The sequence below is a fragment of the Caenorhabditis briggsae genome (assembly GCF_000004555.2).
Source record: "Caenorhabditis briggsae complete genome, chrI, whole genome shotgun sequence".
Classification (NCBI taxonomy): Eukaryota; Metazoa; Nematoda; class Chromadorea; order Rhabditida; family Rhabditidae; genus Caenorhabditis; species Caenorhabditis briggsae.
Window position 1 is genome coordinate 1,492,814 of NC_013489.2, and position 19,109 is coordinate 1,511,922.

At 37.8% G+C, this 19,109-nt stretch overlaps 4 protein-coding genes across 4 annotated transcripts in view; 1 reads left to right on the plus strand and 3 right to left on the minus strand.

The window, feature by feature from the left end:
- Cbr-lpr-1 overlaps positions 1 to 311 on the minus strand; it is a gene marked incomplete at both ends in the record, with an annotated part of 3,258 nt that extends 2,947 nt beyond the window's left edge. Inside the window, one exon of the mRNA XM_045240413.1 lies at positions 234 to 311. Coding sequence (XP_045092854.1) covers positions 234 to 311 — 78 coding nt within the window. The remainder of the gene's footprint in view (positions 1 to 233) is intronic.
- Positions 312 to 949: 638 nt separating this feature from the next.
- On the plus strand, positions 950 to 3,217 carry CBG05119 (the record flags this gene model as incomplete). Its single annotated transcript, XM_002638729.1, has 5 exons — positions 950 to 1,065; positions 1,108 to 1,307; positions 1,846 to 2,012; positions 2,056 to 2,213; positions 2,821 to 3,217. The coding sequence occupies 5 exons, from the start codon at positions 950 to 952 to the stop codon at positions 3,215 to 3,217; spliced, it is 1,038 nt and encodes a 345-aa protein (XP_002638775.1).
- Positions 3,218 to 3,502: 285 nt separating this feature from the next.
- Cbr-ceh-9 lies at positions 3,503 to 4,360 on the minus strand (the record flags this gene model as incomplete). Its single annotated transcript, XM_002638728.1, has 3 exons — positions 3,503 to 3,643; positions 3,855 to 4,042; positions 4,198 to 4,360. The coding sequence occupies 3 exons, from the start codon at positions 4,358 to 4,360 to the stop codon at positions 3,503 to 3,505; spliced, it is 492 nt and encodes a 163-aa protein (XP_002638774.1).
- Positions 4,361 to 9,065: 4,705 nt separating this feature from the next.
- On the minus strand, positions 9,066 to 14,115 carry Cbr-grl-16 (the record flags this gene model as incomplete). The annotated part of the gene is made up of 5 exons (XM_045240563.1): positions 9,066 to 9,233; positions 11,324 to 11,428; positions 11,609 to 12,033; positions 12,156 to 12,697; positions 13,979 to 14,115. The coding sequence occupies 5 exons, from the start codon at positions 14,113 to 14,115 to the stop codon at positions 9,066 to 9,068; spliced, it is 1,377 nt and encodes a 458-aa protein (XP_045092855.1).
- Positions 14,116 to 19,109: the final 4,994 nt, after the last annotated feature.

Below are 19,109 nucleotides of genomic sequence, written 5' to 3' on the forward strand. Positions count from 1 at the left end.
TCTAGTTTTGATTAGTATACTATAAAATTTTCAAAATAATCAATCAGTTTATAGAGGCTTCACCAAACCCATGGAGTTGACTTACCCCATAACTAGTTCGTTTATCTTTGACCCAATTTATCTCAGTTCCTGTGAAAGATATCACAAAGTAGTAAATTGATAAAATGTTTATCAAAATATCACCAACATTTTATCAGTTGACAACTTTTTTATATCTATCACAACAAACTCACATTAGCCAACTGATCCATATTGAAGTCTCGCTTATTCGTCGGCCGACAAGAAGCCGCATAATTCTCAAAAAGCCTCATAATCGGCACATTTCTACCAGGAATCGGGATAGCAGAACTGGTGAATGGACGTACGGTACCTAGGGATTAATAGGTAGATCTAATTAAGATAATTAGACAGCTTACTGGTATTTACTAAGGAAATTAGAAAAAGTAAAATTACAAACGAAATCGTCATCTTGGAAAAGAGAGAATACGAAAAGTGGAAGCAATTGATCCGAAACGGGAGATGCCCGATTTGGAAAACAGAAGAGGAGAGAAATAGTGTGGGGGATGGAGAGACGCAGAGATTTTTGACCTACTGACATTGTAAAAGAGAACCGGAGGATAGGGGGGAGGTGACAGAAAAGTACGGGATGAATCAGAAGACAAATTAAAACTAGAGGAAACGTTTAGGCGTACATCTGGACATGAGGATTTACATAAGGACCTGAAATTTTGTTCTACAATCTATAACTTCTTAAACTACATTTTATTCATTTTCCGGCTCCATAAAAACTCTTCCAAGTCATAAAAATTCCCAAAATTTCATATTTTTCATGACTTCCCGGAGTTTGCTCTGTCATTAACACACAAACACGTGGTCATAAAAATCGCAGGAAAATTTCTCTGATAAGAGATGAAGAACGAATAAGGTGTCAGTCGATTCTTCGGAGACGATGGCGGCCGCTGCTCGATTCGCTCTGCTCCTTTTGGTTACTGTAGGTACCGCACTAGCGGCACTACCAGACTTGGGATATCCAGGATGGCAATGTGATGCTTCCCTTTATCAGAAGTAGGTTTTAAACTTTTTTCCTGTAAAAACCCCTTATTGAAGGTCCAAAAAAGTGCCCACTTCCGCGCACTCTGTTCGTTTTTCGGATATCAAAGTCATCGGAGCCCTCGGAGACTCCCTGACCGCTGCCAATGGAGCTGGAGCACCAAAGGGGGATCCACTTGCTGTGATTCTTCAGTATAGAGGGCTTGCATTCCAGTGCGGAGGTGATAGCTCGTTGGATGAGCATGTCACTGTTGCTAGTGAGTTTTGGCGGGGAAAGGGAGAGGTCGGAGATGGACAGCGATGATCGGCAATAGTCAGCGATCGTTGGAAACTGCTTGCTGATAATCGGCCACCTCTGGAATCTGATCGCCGATAGTCGGTGACACCTTAAAAGTGATTTCCGATAGTCGGCGATACCTATAAACTGATCGCTGATAGTCGGCGACATCTGGAATCTGTTCGCCGATAGTCGGCCGCTTCTGGAAACTGATCGCCGATAATCGGCGACACCTGAAAAGTGATTTCCGATAGTCAGCGACACTTAAAAATTGATCGCCGATAATCGGCGACACTTGGAAACCGATCGCCGATAGTCGGCGACGCTTCTAAACTAATATCCTAGCACCGGCGACACCTAGACTCTGATCGCCGATAGTCGGCAACCTCACATATCAGATCGCCGATTTTCGACGACTCTTGGAAACCGGTCACCGATAGCCAGCAACACCTAGAAATTGATTGCCGATAATCGGCGAAGACTGAAAACTAGAAAAACTTTAATATCTTTTTTTCCAGATGTGCTCAAAAAGTTCAGTCCGAATCTCATGGGATACTCTACCGGCATCGGAAGTGCCAACGTCTGGGAGGTCTCGAAACTAAACCAAGCCGTTCCTGGAGCCGAGGCAGTTGACACCATCACCCAGGCCAGAGCTTTGGTCCAGATTATTCAGAGTCATAAGGAGGTAAGCTAAAATCTTTGGAAACATTCAAAGTTCTCGTTTTCAGATCGACTATAAAAATGACTGGAAGCTGGTGAACATTTTCATCGGAGCCAATGACATGTGCGCTTACTGTAATGATGGAGAGAATGGAGCACACTCAAAGGCCCAGTGGAAACAGAATGTGATCACTGCGGTGCAGATTTTGAAGGATAACTTGCCAAGGTATGGGGAATAGGGAAATCGGGTAGTCGGCGATTTTTCTCGATTACTGTATCATAAATAATACGCTTGGCAATCGTCGGCAATTGGTCGGCGATTGTCGGAAACATATCGGCGACAGGTGCCCATGGTCGCCGAAAATCGAAACGTGCTTGGCGATTGTCGGAAAATCGCTGGCGATCATCGGAAGCTTACCGGCGATCGTTGGAAAGTTGCGAGCAATCGTCGAAAAATTGTCGGCGGTTGTCGGAAGCTTATCGGCCCAGGTCGCCGATGCCAACCTGATCGGAACGTCTCCGCGATTGTCGGCGACTTTCGAAAATTTGTCGGCGAACGTCGGAAGCTTGTCGGCTCTGATCGTAGTAGAATCGGCGACTGTTACCGATGCCTTCCGATGATCAGTAGTGTGTCGACGATTATCGGAAAATCGTCGGCGCCTATTGCCGATGTCTGCCGATAATTGGAACTAGCTTGGCGATCGTCATAAACTTGTCGGCAATCGTCGGCGACGACTAAAACTTGATTTATGACACTTGCCAATTCTTGGCGATCATTTTCCAATGGTCACCGATAAACTCCGATCAAAAAAAACCAAAAATCCTTTTTCCAGAACCATCGTCTCAATGACGGGAATGTTTGACATGCGAATGCTCCGCCAAATCGACCACGACAAATACTTCTGCGATGGTCTTCACACCTTCGAGTGCCCCTGCGAAAAGAATAAGGCATTCACCAATGACTTGGTCTCGGCCGCTTGCCATCGCTACATGGACGCCCAGTTGGAGATCCAGAATTCCGGAATCTTCGACACCACCGACGACTTCACCTTCGTCGTTCAGCCATTCTTCAACGGCATCACTATTCCACCACTAAAACCCGACGGAGATGTCAATTTGGACTGGTTCGCTCCAGATTGCTTCCATTTCTCGAAGCTGGGACATGCCAACGTTGCCAAGCACTTGTGGAATAATATTGTGCAACCGGTAGGATCGAAAACACAATTGTGAATCTGTCGGACCCAACGATCCCTTTGAATTGTCCGGACACCAGTTGCCCATTCTTCAGAACCACTAAGAATTCTTTGGACTGCTCCAAATATATGACCGCCTAAATTTTCGTGTGTTTGTATGTAGTTTTAAAGTGTTATCGGGTTTCAAATGTATTGAAATAAAAAATTTTATTGCACAAATTGATCATTGGAATTCGAGGGGACACAATTCAAAAATGGGCGGAGCTATGGAGATCAAATATTGACACTGGGAAAAAACTTAAAAAGTTTCGTTATTCGGAATTTAGACATCTGATTTTTCTGATTTTTCGTCATCCTGTTCCTCCAATTTTCGATCTTCAGGAGATCCATCGAAATCGATTTTTTCTCGCTCCGTCTCGATTTTCTTCCACTTAGTACGCCGATTTTGGAACCAGATTTTGACCTGAAAACATGAATTTTCTAAGTGTTTTTGTGCTTTTCGAGCTACAGTCATCTTAAAAATTCAGACATTTGAAGTTTTTTGGTGATATTTAGAGTAAGCTTTAAAAAACTGAAATTTTCATCTAAAAATGTTTTTTCAACTAGGGATTCTTGAGCCCATTCGGTCTACAGTAACCTAAAATTGAGCTAGAAACTTCTAGAATTGAAAATACCTGAGTCTCTGTAACATCCAGCCGTCTTGCCAATTGACTTCGATCACTACTCGACAAATATTTTTTCGAATCAAATTGTTTTTCCAATTCGAACACTTGTTTGCCCGAAAATGTGGTCCGCGCCTTCTTTTTCTTGGATTTCATCACATGTTTCTCATCAGAAGACGTGGGATTTTGGGAATTGGATTCTGAATTTTTTAATTTTTTGATTTGCGAGGTTTTTTTTTTTTTGAAAAATACGAGATGATACGCTCAAAGCTCCAGGAAAAGGAATCTATTCGAAATTTCCCGGAGATATTGAAACTCAGAATCCCTTGAAAATCAGAATTTCAAAAAAACCTACTACATCTTCCAAATTCGTCAAATTCCTCTCCATCGGCTGATGGTAAATCCAGAATGTCTTTGATAAAATATCCCGACTTTTTGGTTCCTGATGGTTTTCCGGATTCTGGTGTCATAAGAGACAGATAGGGTTGGAGAAGTTGAAGCAACAATTCGGCTTCCATGTTTTGGGGAAATCTGAAAATTTGAAAAAAAAATTCTGAAAAAAATCAGAATCCTGAGATTTTTGAGAATCCAAAACAACCAAAAAATCATTAAAATTCAGAAAACTAAAAGAATCCGAAAAATCCTCAGCATCCTAAATCCTGAAAACTTGGTATTTCTCGATTTTTGGATATTTGAGAAAAAGTTGAAAAATTCTTAGAATTTCAAATTTCCAGAAATCCCTAACACTCTAAAAACTGAGAAATCTCCAAAAAATTGAAAAAATGAGTTTTCAGAAAAGTCCAAAATCTAAGAATGTTAAGTCTCAGAATAACAGAACTTCAGAATTTCTGAATTTCTGAATTTCTGAATTTCTGAATTTCAGAATTTTCGAATTTCAGAATTTCAGAATTTCAGAATTTCAGAATTTCAGAATTTCAGAATTTCAGAATTTCAGAATTTCAGAATTTCAGAATTTCAGAATTTCAGAATTTCAGAATTTCAGAATTTCAGAATTTCTGAATTTCATAATTTCAGAATTTCAGAATTTCAGAATTTCAGAATTTCAGAATTTCAGAATTTCAGATTTTCAGAATTTCAGAATTTCAAAACTTTGGAATTTCTGAAATTCTGAATTTCTGGACTTCTTAATTTCTGAGCTTGTGAATTTCAAAAACCCTAAAGATCCTAAAAATCTTAAGAATCCAAGGAATCATAAAAGTACTAAAAATTCTAATAATTCAAAGAATCTTAAAAATCCCAAGAATTTTAAAAATCATATCCCTGAAAATCCCGAAAATTCTAAAAACCCAGATTTCGATTTTCCTAAATTCCTAAAAGTTCAAAAACTCAATCTCCTAGACCCTACTCACTTTTAGTACCTACCGTAGTCGAAAATCCTGGAAATGCAAATAATTTTTAAAAATCCTAAAAATCCTAAAAATCCAAAGAATCTGGGAAAACCCAGACTTTCTTGAATTTCCAAAAATCCTAAAAGTTCAAAAACTCCAAAATAAAACTCCTAGACCCTCCTAAGTTAGGAGTCCTAACTTTTAGTACCTACCGTAGTCAAAACTCTCCAGCAGCTACTCAAAAAGAAGTCAATCTCAAATGATTGAACAAGTTCTCGAACCCACCACCCGAGAATTTTCCCACGGGACTTTTGATGGGTGTCGAAAATGGTCAATTTGCCAAAGTGGTGTCGATGATTGCGCAATTGGAGAAGGGAATACGGGCGGTACAAGAAGGGAAAAGAGGTTTTCTGAAGAAGATGAGCAATGAGAAGGCAAAGAAGCAACGAGGAGGACGAGCAAATTGAATCAGGAGAGATTTGAGAAAATGGCGCGGGAATTGGGGCGGATGATGTTGATGATGGTTGAGTGGTGGTGTCGCTTGACACAATTGGTTGGAATATACTTTTAACAGAGAAAAAAAATTGGGACCAAATGGGATTTTTTTAAAGCTAAGGGGTTTCTGGACCACTTGAAAACTGTCAAATTTCAGTGAAAACAGTCAGCGAAAGAAATGCATTTTTAAATTCTTGAAAAAAGTATCTTAAACTTTTCAGATTGATTTGAAAATTTCAAACTATACAAAACAAAACTAGAGCTTCATTTTTGTAATGGACAACTTTTTTGAAAAATTTGATCCTAGGGAGATATGCCACGTGGAAAAAGCTCCCCCCACTTTCCTTCAGAAAAAAAAGGGGGTGGGGTGAGGGCTTTTTTCGCGCCGCCTCTGAGGACCTCTTCATCCACGTGGCATATCTCTTCAGGCTCAAATTTTACAAAAAAGTCGTCAACTACAAAAATGAAGGCCTAGTTTTGTTTAGTATATTCGGAAATTCTCAGAAAAATTAAGCCAAACGGACTATACTTCTTAGGCTTTTCAAATTGTCCAACCCTATAATCAAGCATTCATCTTTGAACCTATTTATCTGGATTCCTGTAAAAGATATCAAAAGATTGTCAACTAAAAATGTTGCTGATAATATGATAAACATTTCATCAATGGACAACTTTTTGATATATTTTACAGGAACTGAGATAAATTAGATCAAAGTTATGTGTTACAATTTTTAGGGAGAAACTTTATATTGAAATTCAGAAGCTGTTGAAACAACTGGAAATAAACACTGAAGTTTAAGAAAACTTTCAAAAACACACAGCAATCATATGTATTTCGAAAATGTACATAACACATAATTAAGCATGAACAAGTGTTCAGTTCAGAAATAGGCAATTTTGGAAATTTTGGAAATTCTCGAATTTCTAAAACTTGAAAATTCAGCAAAATTGAAGGTTTTTGGTATTTATAGTGTCAAAAATTCAGATGATGTTTAAGATCGATTTAAAAATTTCCAAAGGTAAAGAATTGGACTTTTGGTTCTCTGAAAACTTTCTCCATGAGCTCTTTGAGCATTTCCCACATGCTCTTTGTGGGTTGATAAGGGTGAGATGTCGCACATGACAATTATGAGCTTACAGAGAATTTTTCGAAGACGCTTAGAGGAAATTTTGGGAGAACTGGTGATGTTGGGGAAAATAAAAGTATATAATTTTTAAGCGTTTTCTTCAAATGCCAATAATTAGTCAGTATGAGCGTGTACTCTCGGAAGAATCTTAAAAATTCCATCAAAGTTTCTAAAAATTCTTTTTATCAACTTTTCGGGGACTTCTGAATGTTCTAAAATTCCGGAATTCGCATTCCTGACACTTTGAAAATTAAAACATTCTGAAATACCGAACTTTTTGAATTTTTAAAAATTTTGAAGAACTTTTTGAGATTCGGGAAAATTCAAGAAACCGCAGAAAGTCCAAAAAATCCAAATACAGTATCCGTCGATTTTAAGCTTAATATTCTCGATTCTACTGATAAAATATTGATGATATTATGATAAATAATTTATCAGTTGAAAAAATTTAGATATATTTTACAGGAGCCGAGATAATTGAGCTCAAAGCTGACGGTTCGGTCTTCTATTAGAGTAAGGAACGGTAGTCAATTCAAAAAGTTCTAAATATTCTGAAAATCCTAAAATTGTTTATTTTCCTGTAAATTAGCTTTCAGGTTTTTTAGAATTTTGGGAATTCCAAAAATCAGAATTCTATTACTAAACGGTTAGTAACGTAACATATCCTCTTCTAAAGATAAACCAACAAATTGAGCTCTCTTCTCATCTAGATCAACAAATCTGAATACAACCTAATCAACCACCGCTCATTTCCTCTCCGTTTTCCCTATTTTTATTTCAGAAATCCCTTTTCAACATTTTCTCAATTGCCAATCCTTCTCATTGTTATCCCCCCAGCACCCCATTCTGCCACACTAAACGTCTTCAGAATTTCTGAAGAAATTTTCGAGATGAGATAGGATGAATTCAATTCAGTCTATCAATTAGTTTTCTTCCACGGAGGATTCATTCAATTAATTTTTTTTCAATTGGACGGGAGACCGAACAAAAAACTGCTTTGTGGAAAGAACATCTGGATCTATAGACAGACAGACAGACAGAATTATAGGGTTGGGCTTTTTTTAGAGTTTTTGGGTTTTCAGAATTTCCAAATATTAGTGAATGTTAAGATTCCAACGGATTTCTAGCATTTTCAGATTTTACGCAATTTTGAATTTTTAGGATTTTATGATTTTGAAAAATATTGGTTCTTCAGAATATTGAGATTTTGATTTCTAGAATTTTTGAGTTTTGAAAGTTTTAGGTTTTTTGGAAATTTAGATTTTCCCATTTCTGAATTTCTGAATTTCCAAGTATCGGATTTTCGAAATTTCCAATTTTCAGAAATTTCCATATACTTTGGTTTTTTCTCAGAATTTTTTGAGTTTTTTTTCTGATTTCCGGCAAGTTCAAAATTCGAAAATCTTGACATTTTACGATGTGAAAATTTCCAGAAATTCATTCTAGATTCCTTTAAAATTTACAGAACTAATTTTGAGCCTATTTAACGAGATTGGTGTAAAAGATATCAAGAAGTCGCCAACTAATAAAATGTTTATCATGATATCAGCAACATTTTATCAGTTAACCACTTTTTGATGTCTTTTACAGGAACCCAGATAAATTGGCTCCAAATTGAGATCTCTGTCGGCCAACTTGTAATTTTAGATCCCCAAACTTTAAGCCAAATTATCTCATTTTTTTGAAAGATATCAAAAAGCGGTCAACTAATAAAATGTTTATCATAGTATCAGCAACATTTTATCAGTTAACTACTTTTTGATGTCTTTTACAGGAACCCAGATAAATTGGCCCCAAATTGAGCTCTCTGTCGGCCAACTTGTACCTTCTATTGATATCTCTTACAGGAACCTAGATAAATTGGCTCAAATTATAGGGCATTCTATATGAGTGGTTACGGTATTTTGAAATTTTCTTCTCTAGATATTTCAAAAATAATAATCACAGTCAAAAAAAAATTCATAAACATAGAAGTTCATCATATTCAATTTGTACAGACAAGTGCCGACCATATTTGTATGGATGGTAAATTTTCGAAAAAAAAACAAGAAAAAAACGGGAATGGCAACGGCGGGAACCCAAAAAGAATATATAGGGAAATTCAAAAAAGTTGTGAGCGGAGAGCCTGAGCAATCGTGCAGTGGGAATTTGAAGCAAAGCATAAATAAAGGGAACAAAGAAAAACAGAAGAGATAAGTTACGACAACTACTGTAAGGGGGGCCTTAAGGCCTAAGGTATGAGCCTAAAGGCCTTAATCCTCCCAGGTCAAAGAGTGACGGTTCTCGTATCTCAGTTGGCAGTTTCTCTTTCCGTACCAGTTGACATAGGCGAACTCGGCGTCGGAGACGATGGCGTTGAAGCGTCCTCCGAATTTGGCTGAAGCGTCTCCTTCGATCTTACGGGCGGCCTCGAGGTTGTCCTGGAAAAAATATTTTTGTTTAAAAATGTTCAAAAGATGTTAATTAATTGGTCCAAATTGCATGAAAATCGGGTCCATTTGAGCAGAGTTATGGATTACCGTAACCTCCAATAGAATGACGCCGCCTCCCCAGTTCTCAACTTTTAAATTTGATCTCATATATCTCATTTTCTGTGAAAGATATCAAAAAGTAATCAACGGATAAAATATTGCTGATAAGATGGTAAACATTTTGTTAGTTGACCACTTTTTGATATCTCTTACAGAAACCCAGACAAATGGGCTCAAAGGTAAAAGCTAGAAGGGGACGGCGGTCATTCTTTAAGAAAGGGGAAGACTTCAAACTTTGATTAAATTTACCTCACTTCCTGTAAAAGATATCAAAAAGTGGTCAACTGATAAAATGTTTCTGAAGTTACGATTAACATTTTGTTAGTTGACTACTTTTTGATATCTTTCACAGGAAGCAAGATAAATTGGCTCAAAGTTAGCGGTTCCAGGAGAGGAACAATTTTTTCAAAATTTTAGTTTTTTGAATTTTTTTGGGAATATTTGTCATTTTTCTATACATGAAAATCGTTTCATTTTGCACAGAATCAAGAACGAAATTCGTCCGGGTGTCCACTATCTCCACTACAGTAACCTCCTACACGATTCTCACCACTACAGTAACCTACAGCATCCCTACAGTAACCTACAGGATCCTTACTGTGCGCCACAAGGCTGTCAGTAGCACAGTACTTCAAAACCACGGCTTCTTTGATTGGGATATTGCAGCCTAGCGGTCCTAGATTTCTGTGGCTGGCTAGCTGAGCTTATTTCCGAACGAGCTGACAGCTTGGTCCATGGCAACTTACCCGGCCGACCGGCCGCGGCCCTGTTCCTTCTCGACAGCCTTGATTAGTCAGACATACACCTTGGCATCCTCTAAATCAATCAAATCTATGATTTCTAACCCCCAATGTTCCAGGTAATTAGCTAAACACAACTGTGACTGATTTATGTGTCCACCCACTTTTTATATTAAACGAATCTAATAATCTTTTGTAATTCTTCCCCCTCTTCTAAAACCTATCCAATTTCCATTCCTCCTTCAATTTACATAACAAGAATTAAGAAAACCGGTGTAGTGTCTTCTATCTCTGACTTTTTTGCAACATTTCAATGTCATTAAGGTATATCCCCCTCCGTGGGTGTTGTAAATAGGTACGCTAACGATATATCCAGTTCTCATGGCGATGTCTCCTCTCTCCCGTTATCAAGTTTTCTGATGACGTAAGGTTGGATATGGCAGATGGCAGAAAAAAACGCGTGGCGATTTTTTGAGTACACTTTTTGTAACACTGATCAACTTAATGAACCGGTACCGTAATTCCCAAAAAAAAGCCAAAAATCCAAATAAAGCTTAAATTTCCAGAGCCGTTTTTCAGAACTTCCAAAATACCCAAACATTTGAAAATTACAGATTATACTAAACAAAACAAGAGCTTCATTTTTGTAGTTGGCAACTTTTTTGTAGAATTTGAGCTTAAGGAGATATGCCACGTAGAAGAAAGGGGCCCGAAATTAGAAGTCCCCTCTAGAAGCCCAAAGGGGGGGGGGAGCGAAATTTTGGCGCCGCCGCTGAGCAACCCCTTCTTCAACGTGGCATATCTCCTTGGGCTCAATTTTTACGAAAAAGTTGTCAACTACAAAAGTGAAGCTCCAGTTTTGTTTAGTATACTATACAATTTTCAGACTAATCAGAAAATATATACGCACTTCTGTAGACTTGTGAAATTGGCTAACACTAAAACTAAGCACCCTAACTTTGACCCAATTTATCTAGATTCCTTTGAAAGATATCGAAGATTTGCAAGCTACAAAAATGTTAGACATGTTATCAGTAACGTTTTATCTGTGAACTACATTTTGATAACTGATAAAGGAACCGAGATAATTGATCTGGAAAATCACGAATTTTTCTTCCCACATAATGATGCCCCTAGTTTTCAAGCAGATCCGGCAATTTTCAAAATGTTTGGACAACCAACCTTAAGTACCTTAAGCTACCTTAAGCACCTACCTTAAGCTAGCTAAACTTCACGTACCTTCTCATTCTTCAAAGCGTTCTCAACGATGGCGCGCAGCTCTGGATCGTCGCAGTTTCCTTCGTCTCCCTCCTCATCGGCGTACTCGACGGCTTCGTTGGTCTCCTGAGGATAATTGGGTTTAGGAAGACTAGAGTCTAGGAGAAGAACGAAAATGTTCGATCTAGCCCGCGGCCGACCACGGTTCTTAATTCCGAACTTATTCGAAAATGCGTCAATTATTGGGCTGATTATACCCCCTAGACCGCGGCCGAACAAAATCCTTCCTACGATAAACCTTCTCACCTCAACAGTATCAACTTGCTCAGTGGCGGCCTCGGTAGCGGTGGCTGGTTGCTCCTCAACGATATCATCATAGGTGGACTCCTCCTTGGCAGCAGCAACTGGTGCTTGCTCAACTGGAGCTGGCGCTGGGGTCTCCTCAACAACTGGTGCCTGAGTCTCCTCGACAACTGGGGCTTGGGTCTCCTCGATGATTGGAGCTTGAGTCTCCTCAACGACAACGGTGGCGGCCTCGGTGACGGTCTCTGCAACAGTCTCTTCGACAACTGGGGTCTCAATGATTTCTGGCTCTGGTGCTGGTTGCTCTGGTGCTGGCTGCTCAACTGGTGCGGGTTCTGGTGCTTGGGCGACTTCGACGGTTTGCTCCTCGACTGGAGTTGGAACTGGTCCTTGGGTGTAGGTGGCGACTGGTGCGACTGGCTCGACAACTGAATAATGGGTGGGTGGTGAAGGTGGGTGATGATTTTTTGTGGTTCAAAATGCATTGTGAAAGGTGGATGCAAGCCCAGTAAAAAACTCAAAACTGTGGATCATGCAAAACAAAACTAACCCTGTGGAGCAGCTGGCTGCTCTGGTGGAGCTTGGTAGAGTCCTCCGTGAGACACCTGGGTCACCTGAATGGAGTTGACTGGTCCGGATTGGTATCCTCCTTGTTGTGGAGCTGGCTGCTCAACTGGAGCAACTTGAGCTGGTCCAGCTTGGTAACCTTGTCCTCCTTGAGCAGCTCCTTGTCCAGCATATCCTTCTTGTCCTCCTCCCTGGATACCTTGAGCTGGTCCGGCGGCGTAGGATGGTCCTTGTTGTTGGCCTCCTCCGATTGGTCCTTGAGCTGGTCCAGCGGCGTAGCTTGGTCCTTGTGGAGCTCCTCCTCCGATTGGTCCTGGTCCAGCATATCCTTGCTGTCCTCCTCCGATTGGTCCAGATTGGTAACCTCCTTGTGGGGCTCCACCGAATCCTCCTTGTGGTCCTTGGCTGTAAGCTCCACCGGCGATTGGTCCGGCAGCTCCAGCGTATCCGGCGGATGGTGGTGGTGGTGGTGGAGGTGGAAGGGCGGCTGGTGCGGCAGCGTAGGCTCCGCCTCCGCTTGCGTAACTGTAAATAGGTGTCGCTTAGGCGATGAATGACAGTCTTTTGAAGACGTCAAGCAGGTTTTGCGGACAGGAAAAGGACACCCGCTTCCGCCTTGGCTGAATGGGGTGGCAAATGGACTTATGGCGCCGTTTTGAATGCCTTTTGAATTCCGAAATGAATTCAAAACATTTTCTTAGAAGATCTTGGTCAAGTGGCAGTTTCTATTTTTGGTCTTTTTGAATTTTTAGAATTCGTTTTCAGAACTAGACTTTGAAGAAAGCTTGTATCACTATTTTGGGACTCAGGCAAAATTACAGAGGTAGAAAAATGACTAAATTTTGTCAGTCATCCTAGAAAAAGTGCATCTGAGGTACAGAAAAAAAATAACTGGGATCTCAAAAAAAATTAAATGACTGAAATTATGAAAAAAAAACCTACACATGTCTTGAATTGTTTAAAACTGCCTAGAATTCAAAAAAAACTTGAGATTATTTGAAACCCTTGAAAAACACAAAAAAATACATTTCAAAACCGTCTCAAAAGGTTTCGAAAAACCTCATGCTTAAAAATAGGCACAAATGTCTAAAAAATGCTAAAAATGCAAAAAAAGATCTCGTAAATTTGACCAAATTTATCTCGGTTCCTGTAAAAGGTATCAAAAAGTAATCAACTGGTAAAATATTTGTGATATTATGATAATCATTTTGATAGTTGACAACTTTTTGATATCTGTCACAGAAATCAAGATAAATTTGGTAAAAGGTAAGTCCCCAAAAAGAGGGGGAATTTTTATGACTTATTATATGGTAAGCCAATTTCATAAGTCTACAGAAGAAAATGAAATTGTCCGATTAGTCTGAAACTTTCAGAGTATACTAAACAGCACTAGAGCTTCATATTTGTAGTTGACAACTTTTTTGTAGAATTTGAGCCCAAGGAGGTACGCCACGTGGAAGAGATCCTCCTTTTTTGGCGAGGAGGACCCCTCAAAAAAAGGGGAGGGGGAGGTGCACCTTCGTGTTACAAGTAAAGAGGGTCCCTTCCACGCGGCATATCTCATTAGGATTGAATTTTACAAAATAGTTGTCAACTACAAAAATGAAGCTCTAGTTTTGTTTAGTATACTCTGAAATTTTCAAAACGGTATGAAAAATTTCGAATGCTTTTTTCAAGGATCTAAAAGTGCCACTTTTTCACTGAAATTGACAATTTTTTAACCAAAGACCAAGGAGTTTTTAAAGATCAAAAAAATTTAGAGAAAAGTAAATTGGAACACTATGAATGTAAAGAACAAAATCTCACCTGGAGCTAGAGCATGGTGGGGTAGCTGGTGCGCACGATGGTTGCGATGGTGGGCAACATCCGCCGGCACTTCCGGCACCTCCGATGCATGCCAACGCGGGCGACACAGCCAATAAAACGGCTAGCACAACTCTCATTTTGGATTCTAGAGGGAAGAAAGTGGAGTAACTGTCGGAATGGCAACGAAGCCGAGTGCCTTTTCTACCTTCCCCCACTCTTTTTCGACTCCGCCCACTTTCGACCGCCTGCCGCCTGGGGGCCGTTTTATCGCGCAATTGATGACGATGATGAGATGAAGCTTCTCTCTTTTCCTTCCGATTGCGACATTTCAAAGCGAAGACTGGATAGAAGGTGTATGTCTGTGTTGCAGAGAAATTTTCCGCGCAATCCCAAATGGGGTTGTTCGTGTTCGGCTAAAAAAATCAGATGGATGGAATGGAATGGGTAAAGAAGGGGAAATATGGCAGATTATGCCAAATCGCCATAGTGATATCATATCGTATGATTGCTCATCATTTTGATTGATTATCTTTAATAAGGCCGGTTTTTAGATTCAACGATTCCTTGAGTCTGAAATTTTCAAAACTAAATTTTTGTGCCCTTTTCTTTGAGCCAAGTTATCTCGGCTCCTATAAAAGATATTGAAAATTTGTCAACGAATAAAATATTGCTGATAATACGAGAAACATTTTATCAGTTAACAACTTTTTAATATCTTTTACAGCAACCCAGTTGAATGCGCTCAAAGTTAGAGGCTCTTCTAACCTTGTCACACCACCCTGGGTGACACCCATCATAAATAAAAAGAGAGTCTTATCTTTTATATTTATGTGTAAAAAAGTGAAATCAGCATATAAATCAGATAAGATATCAATAATCAAAGAGGATAGATTTTTTTCAGATTTTTGAGAAAAAAAATCGGATTCCTAGATTTCTAATCCTTGTTCGAATGATTTTTTTCCCTTTTTCCTGAATGTACTCCCCGGTGAGTAATCAGGCGGAAAAATCAGGAAAAAAGGGAAAAAGAAGCTAATTATTTTATAATTTCACTTTTTTGACATTAAAAAGTGAAAATTAAAAGTCTAGACTTTTTTAAAAACTCAATGTTCAAGGTAGTCCAGTAATTTAGGAATTTCAGAACTTTGGGATTTTTGTACAACATTTTTTTAAAAATCAGAAAATTCGAATTCGAATATTCACAAAACAAAATAAAAACCCAAATTTCCTAAAAATCAAAAAAATTCAAAGTTTCTGAAAATTCATTAAAAAAGTATTGAAACATTTTGGATGAAAATGTGAAAATTCTGATTTGCAATTAGGAAGTTTGGAAAATTCCGGATTGTAGGAAATTCAGCAAATACTGAGAATCTCAAAAATTCCAAAACTCTGGGAGCTTTGAAAAGTAATTTTTCAGCAAAAAAAAATAATAATTTTCTAAAAAGTTCAAATATAAAATTTCATCAGCATTCAAAATTTCAAGGGGTTTTTTTGGGATGTGGGCCCACAAGTTCAATTCCTTGAAAAGATTATAATTCGAGAATTTTATTAATACCCCTCCTTGAAATCTCTACTTCTTCAGTTCCCATTCAACCTTGCAATCCCCTTATAAATCCTTTTTTCTTCGTTTTCCCATCTAATTTTTATTTGATAATCTATTTTCTCAAATCATTAAAAAATGAAGGACATTTCAGCTTTTTTTGGCTCCCGCTGGTCTTCTTCATTTGACCATTTAGTATATACAATAAATGGCCTGTCAAATCCATCATCAAATTACCATACTTTCTCCCTCCGGTGAAACTTTTTTCGCTTGAAAAGTGAATGAAAATGTAAAAGTCGGGGATAGGAAGAGAATCTACGTTATAGAGTTACACATTTTACACTAAATTATCACTGAAGATTCTGAAAAACCTTCTAGAAGAAACGGTTGCGTAATGCCCATATGTAGACAGCAGGTATCGCGTATTTTTTCATCTGCCGAAAGAGATAAACATTGATAAAGAAGGAGGTAGTGATAAGAGGAAAAATCAAGGAACGGGAAATGTATGGGAACAAGGAATTACATAGAGAGAAATAATAATGAACTTTTATGGATGCGTTGAAGAAGGAATAGTGGGGGATAAGTGCAAAGTACCTGACAAAAGACAACATTCTTCCTTTGGGCAGAATTATAGTTATTGAGTCGTAAAATGGCAGATTTGATACTTATTGGCAAGTTGCAACCCTTTTCATGATCACCGGACTCTTCCTCGGGGGCCTAAGAGAACCTTATTTAAAGTACCTATACCTCGCTTATCTTTTTTACCGATTACTATAAAATTTAAATTTTTGAACTCGGTGTTTTCTGAGTTTTCGAAAGAGCGTAATTAATACAAAGTTGAAAAAAAACCTCGGTGAGCTACTCGGCGTTTTTTGCTCTATACGTTATTAAAATAGGTCCACTTTTAAAATAGCCTTATCTTGATTTTTTTCACCAAATTCATTTAAATTTAGATTTTTGAATTCGGCGTTTTCTGAGCTTCCCAAAATGCCTGAATATGTCAAAGTTTAACAGCAACTTGGCAAGTTACGCGGTGGTTTTGACGCTATGTCCCTCAGTTCTTCTGACTCTATACGTCTACATAATACCTTATTTCAATTGGCCACATCTCGATGATTATTTTACCAAATTCTATGAAATAAATATTTGGTAAACTTTCAGTTCAATTCGGTGAGTTTCCAGTTCAGTAGAGCGAATTTGCAAATTGATTTTTTTTAGATTTTCAGTGTTTTTGTTCCGTTCACTCCTTTTTCACACAGCTCATTTTTTGTTGGATATACGGAAAAGTGGCCTAGCATTCCACAATTTCAGATATTCTTGAAATAAAATCCTGAAGAACGTTACACATAATTTACCTTACATCAGTTTTAAGATGCAGAAAAAAACTTCCTAGCCCCCAAAACCTTTTCGGGTTTGAACATATCAGATCATTACACTTTTCAAAACAGGTAGATTTAGAAAAAAGAGAGATTGACATTCGAACGCTGATCCTTTGAATCGATAAGCCTAGACGTGTTTCTATGACCTTAGCCGACCGGACCGGGCCGCCAGCGGCCCACGGCCGCCTTGGGACCTTGACCGGCCCAGCCAAGCTCATTGGCTCATTTCTATGAAATTCTATGCTCTCTCTAGAAGATTCTAATGTTTCAAATTTTTCTCCCACACGCGCCATACCAATTTTGATTTCCACAAAAAAAGGTGTCCATTTTTTCGGCATTTTTATCGATGACCGGATCGTTAGCCGGTGTGTTTAGATGAGAATGTAAATGGCATAAACGGGTTCTCTTTGAGAAGGACACACTTGTAAAATGAAATGCAAAAAAGGATGGACAAAATGGCGGGATAGGGGGGGGGGGGAGTGAAAAATCATAATAATAACAAATTCGGAATTTTGATGACACGGGATATTCGAGGAGGAAGAAGACACAAGTGACGCATGCGTCTTATACTCGAGAGAGAATTAATTTGGAGATCTTAGATTCTTAGATCCTTACAAGTGTGCCAGGATCCTAAAAATCCTTAAAATGGTTGCATATTCGCATTAGCAAAAAAGCTCTTCAAATTCGGTCCGTCGAAGTTTAGAGCCAAAAATGTCATCCTTAGTGTTCCGATAAAAGCTAGTTTGAGATTTTAGGATAAATTGGTCCTGTGTATTTAATAATATACTGTAATCTGAACAAAACATGTATACGCTCTCGAAAATACAATATCTGCATTCCTAGATTTTCCAGAAACTCCTTAAGTTTCTAGAGATCCCAATTTTCAACAACTTACTCAAATCTGTTAGTGAGATCTAAATCTCATAACCGTTCTTGCGTAAAAAGGTGAAAAACTTTCTCTCCTTTCCCCCTTAAGCTTTTCCTGTTTATCTGACCTTTTCGCAACATCATTTTCACTCTCATCGAATACCCGAACCGAATAAAAAACTTCCGCCTAATTGCATCAATTTAATTATTACAAAGGTTTTGAACTGAGTAGCTGTAAACATTTTGGATATTATTTGTAAAAACGGAAAATTTGATAAGATAAAAGATAAAGAGGGATACCTGTTTTATGGGATAGAGACTTTTACAAAAAACAATGTAGTAAAATATAGAAATTTTTAGATTTAAGTGGTTGTAAAGGATTTCTTGATTCTGGGGAATTTTATAATTTTTGCTATGAGGAAATTCGGAAATCCAGAAATTCGGCAATTCTAAAATTCCGAAATTCCGAAATTCAGAAATTCAGAAATTCAGAAATTCAGAAATTCAGAAATTCAGAAATTCAGAAATTCAGAAATTCAGAAATTCAGAAATTCAGAAATTTAGAAATTTAGAAATTTAGAAATTTAGAAATTCAGAAATTCAGAAATTCAGAAATTCAGAAATTCAGAAATTCTAAAATTCCGAAATTCAGAAATTCAGAAATTCAGAAATTCAGAAATTCAGAAATTCAGAAATTCAGAAATTCAGAAATTCAGAAATTCAGAAATTCAGAAATTCAGAAATTCAGAAATTCAGAAATTCAGAAATTCAGAAATTCAGAAATTCAGAAATTCAGAAATTCAGAAATTCAGAAATTCAGAAATTCAGAAATTCAGAAATTCAGAAATTCAGAAATTCAGAAATTCAGAAATTCAGAAATTCAGAAATTCAGAAATTCAGAAATTCAGAAATTCAGAAATTCAGAAATTCAGAAATTCAGAAATTCAGAAATTTAGAAATTCGGAAATTCAGAAATTCAGAAATTCAGAAATTCAGAAATTCAGAAATTCAGAAATTCAGAAATTCAGAAATTCAGAAATTCAGAAATTCAGAAATTCAGAAATTCAGAAATTTAGAAATTCAGAAATTCAGAAATTCAGAAATTCAGAAATTCAGAAATTCAGAAATTAAAAAATTCTGAAATTCTGAAATACTGGAATCCTGAAATTCAGAAATTCAGAAATTCAGAAATTCAGAAATTCAGAAATTCAGAAATTCAGAAATTCAGAAATTCAGAAATTCAGAAATTCAGAAATTCAGAAATTCAGAAATTCAGAAATTCAGAAATTCAGAAATTCAGAAATTCAGAAATTCAGAAATTCAGAAATTCAGAAATTCAGAAATTCGG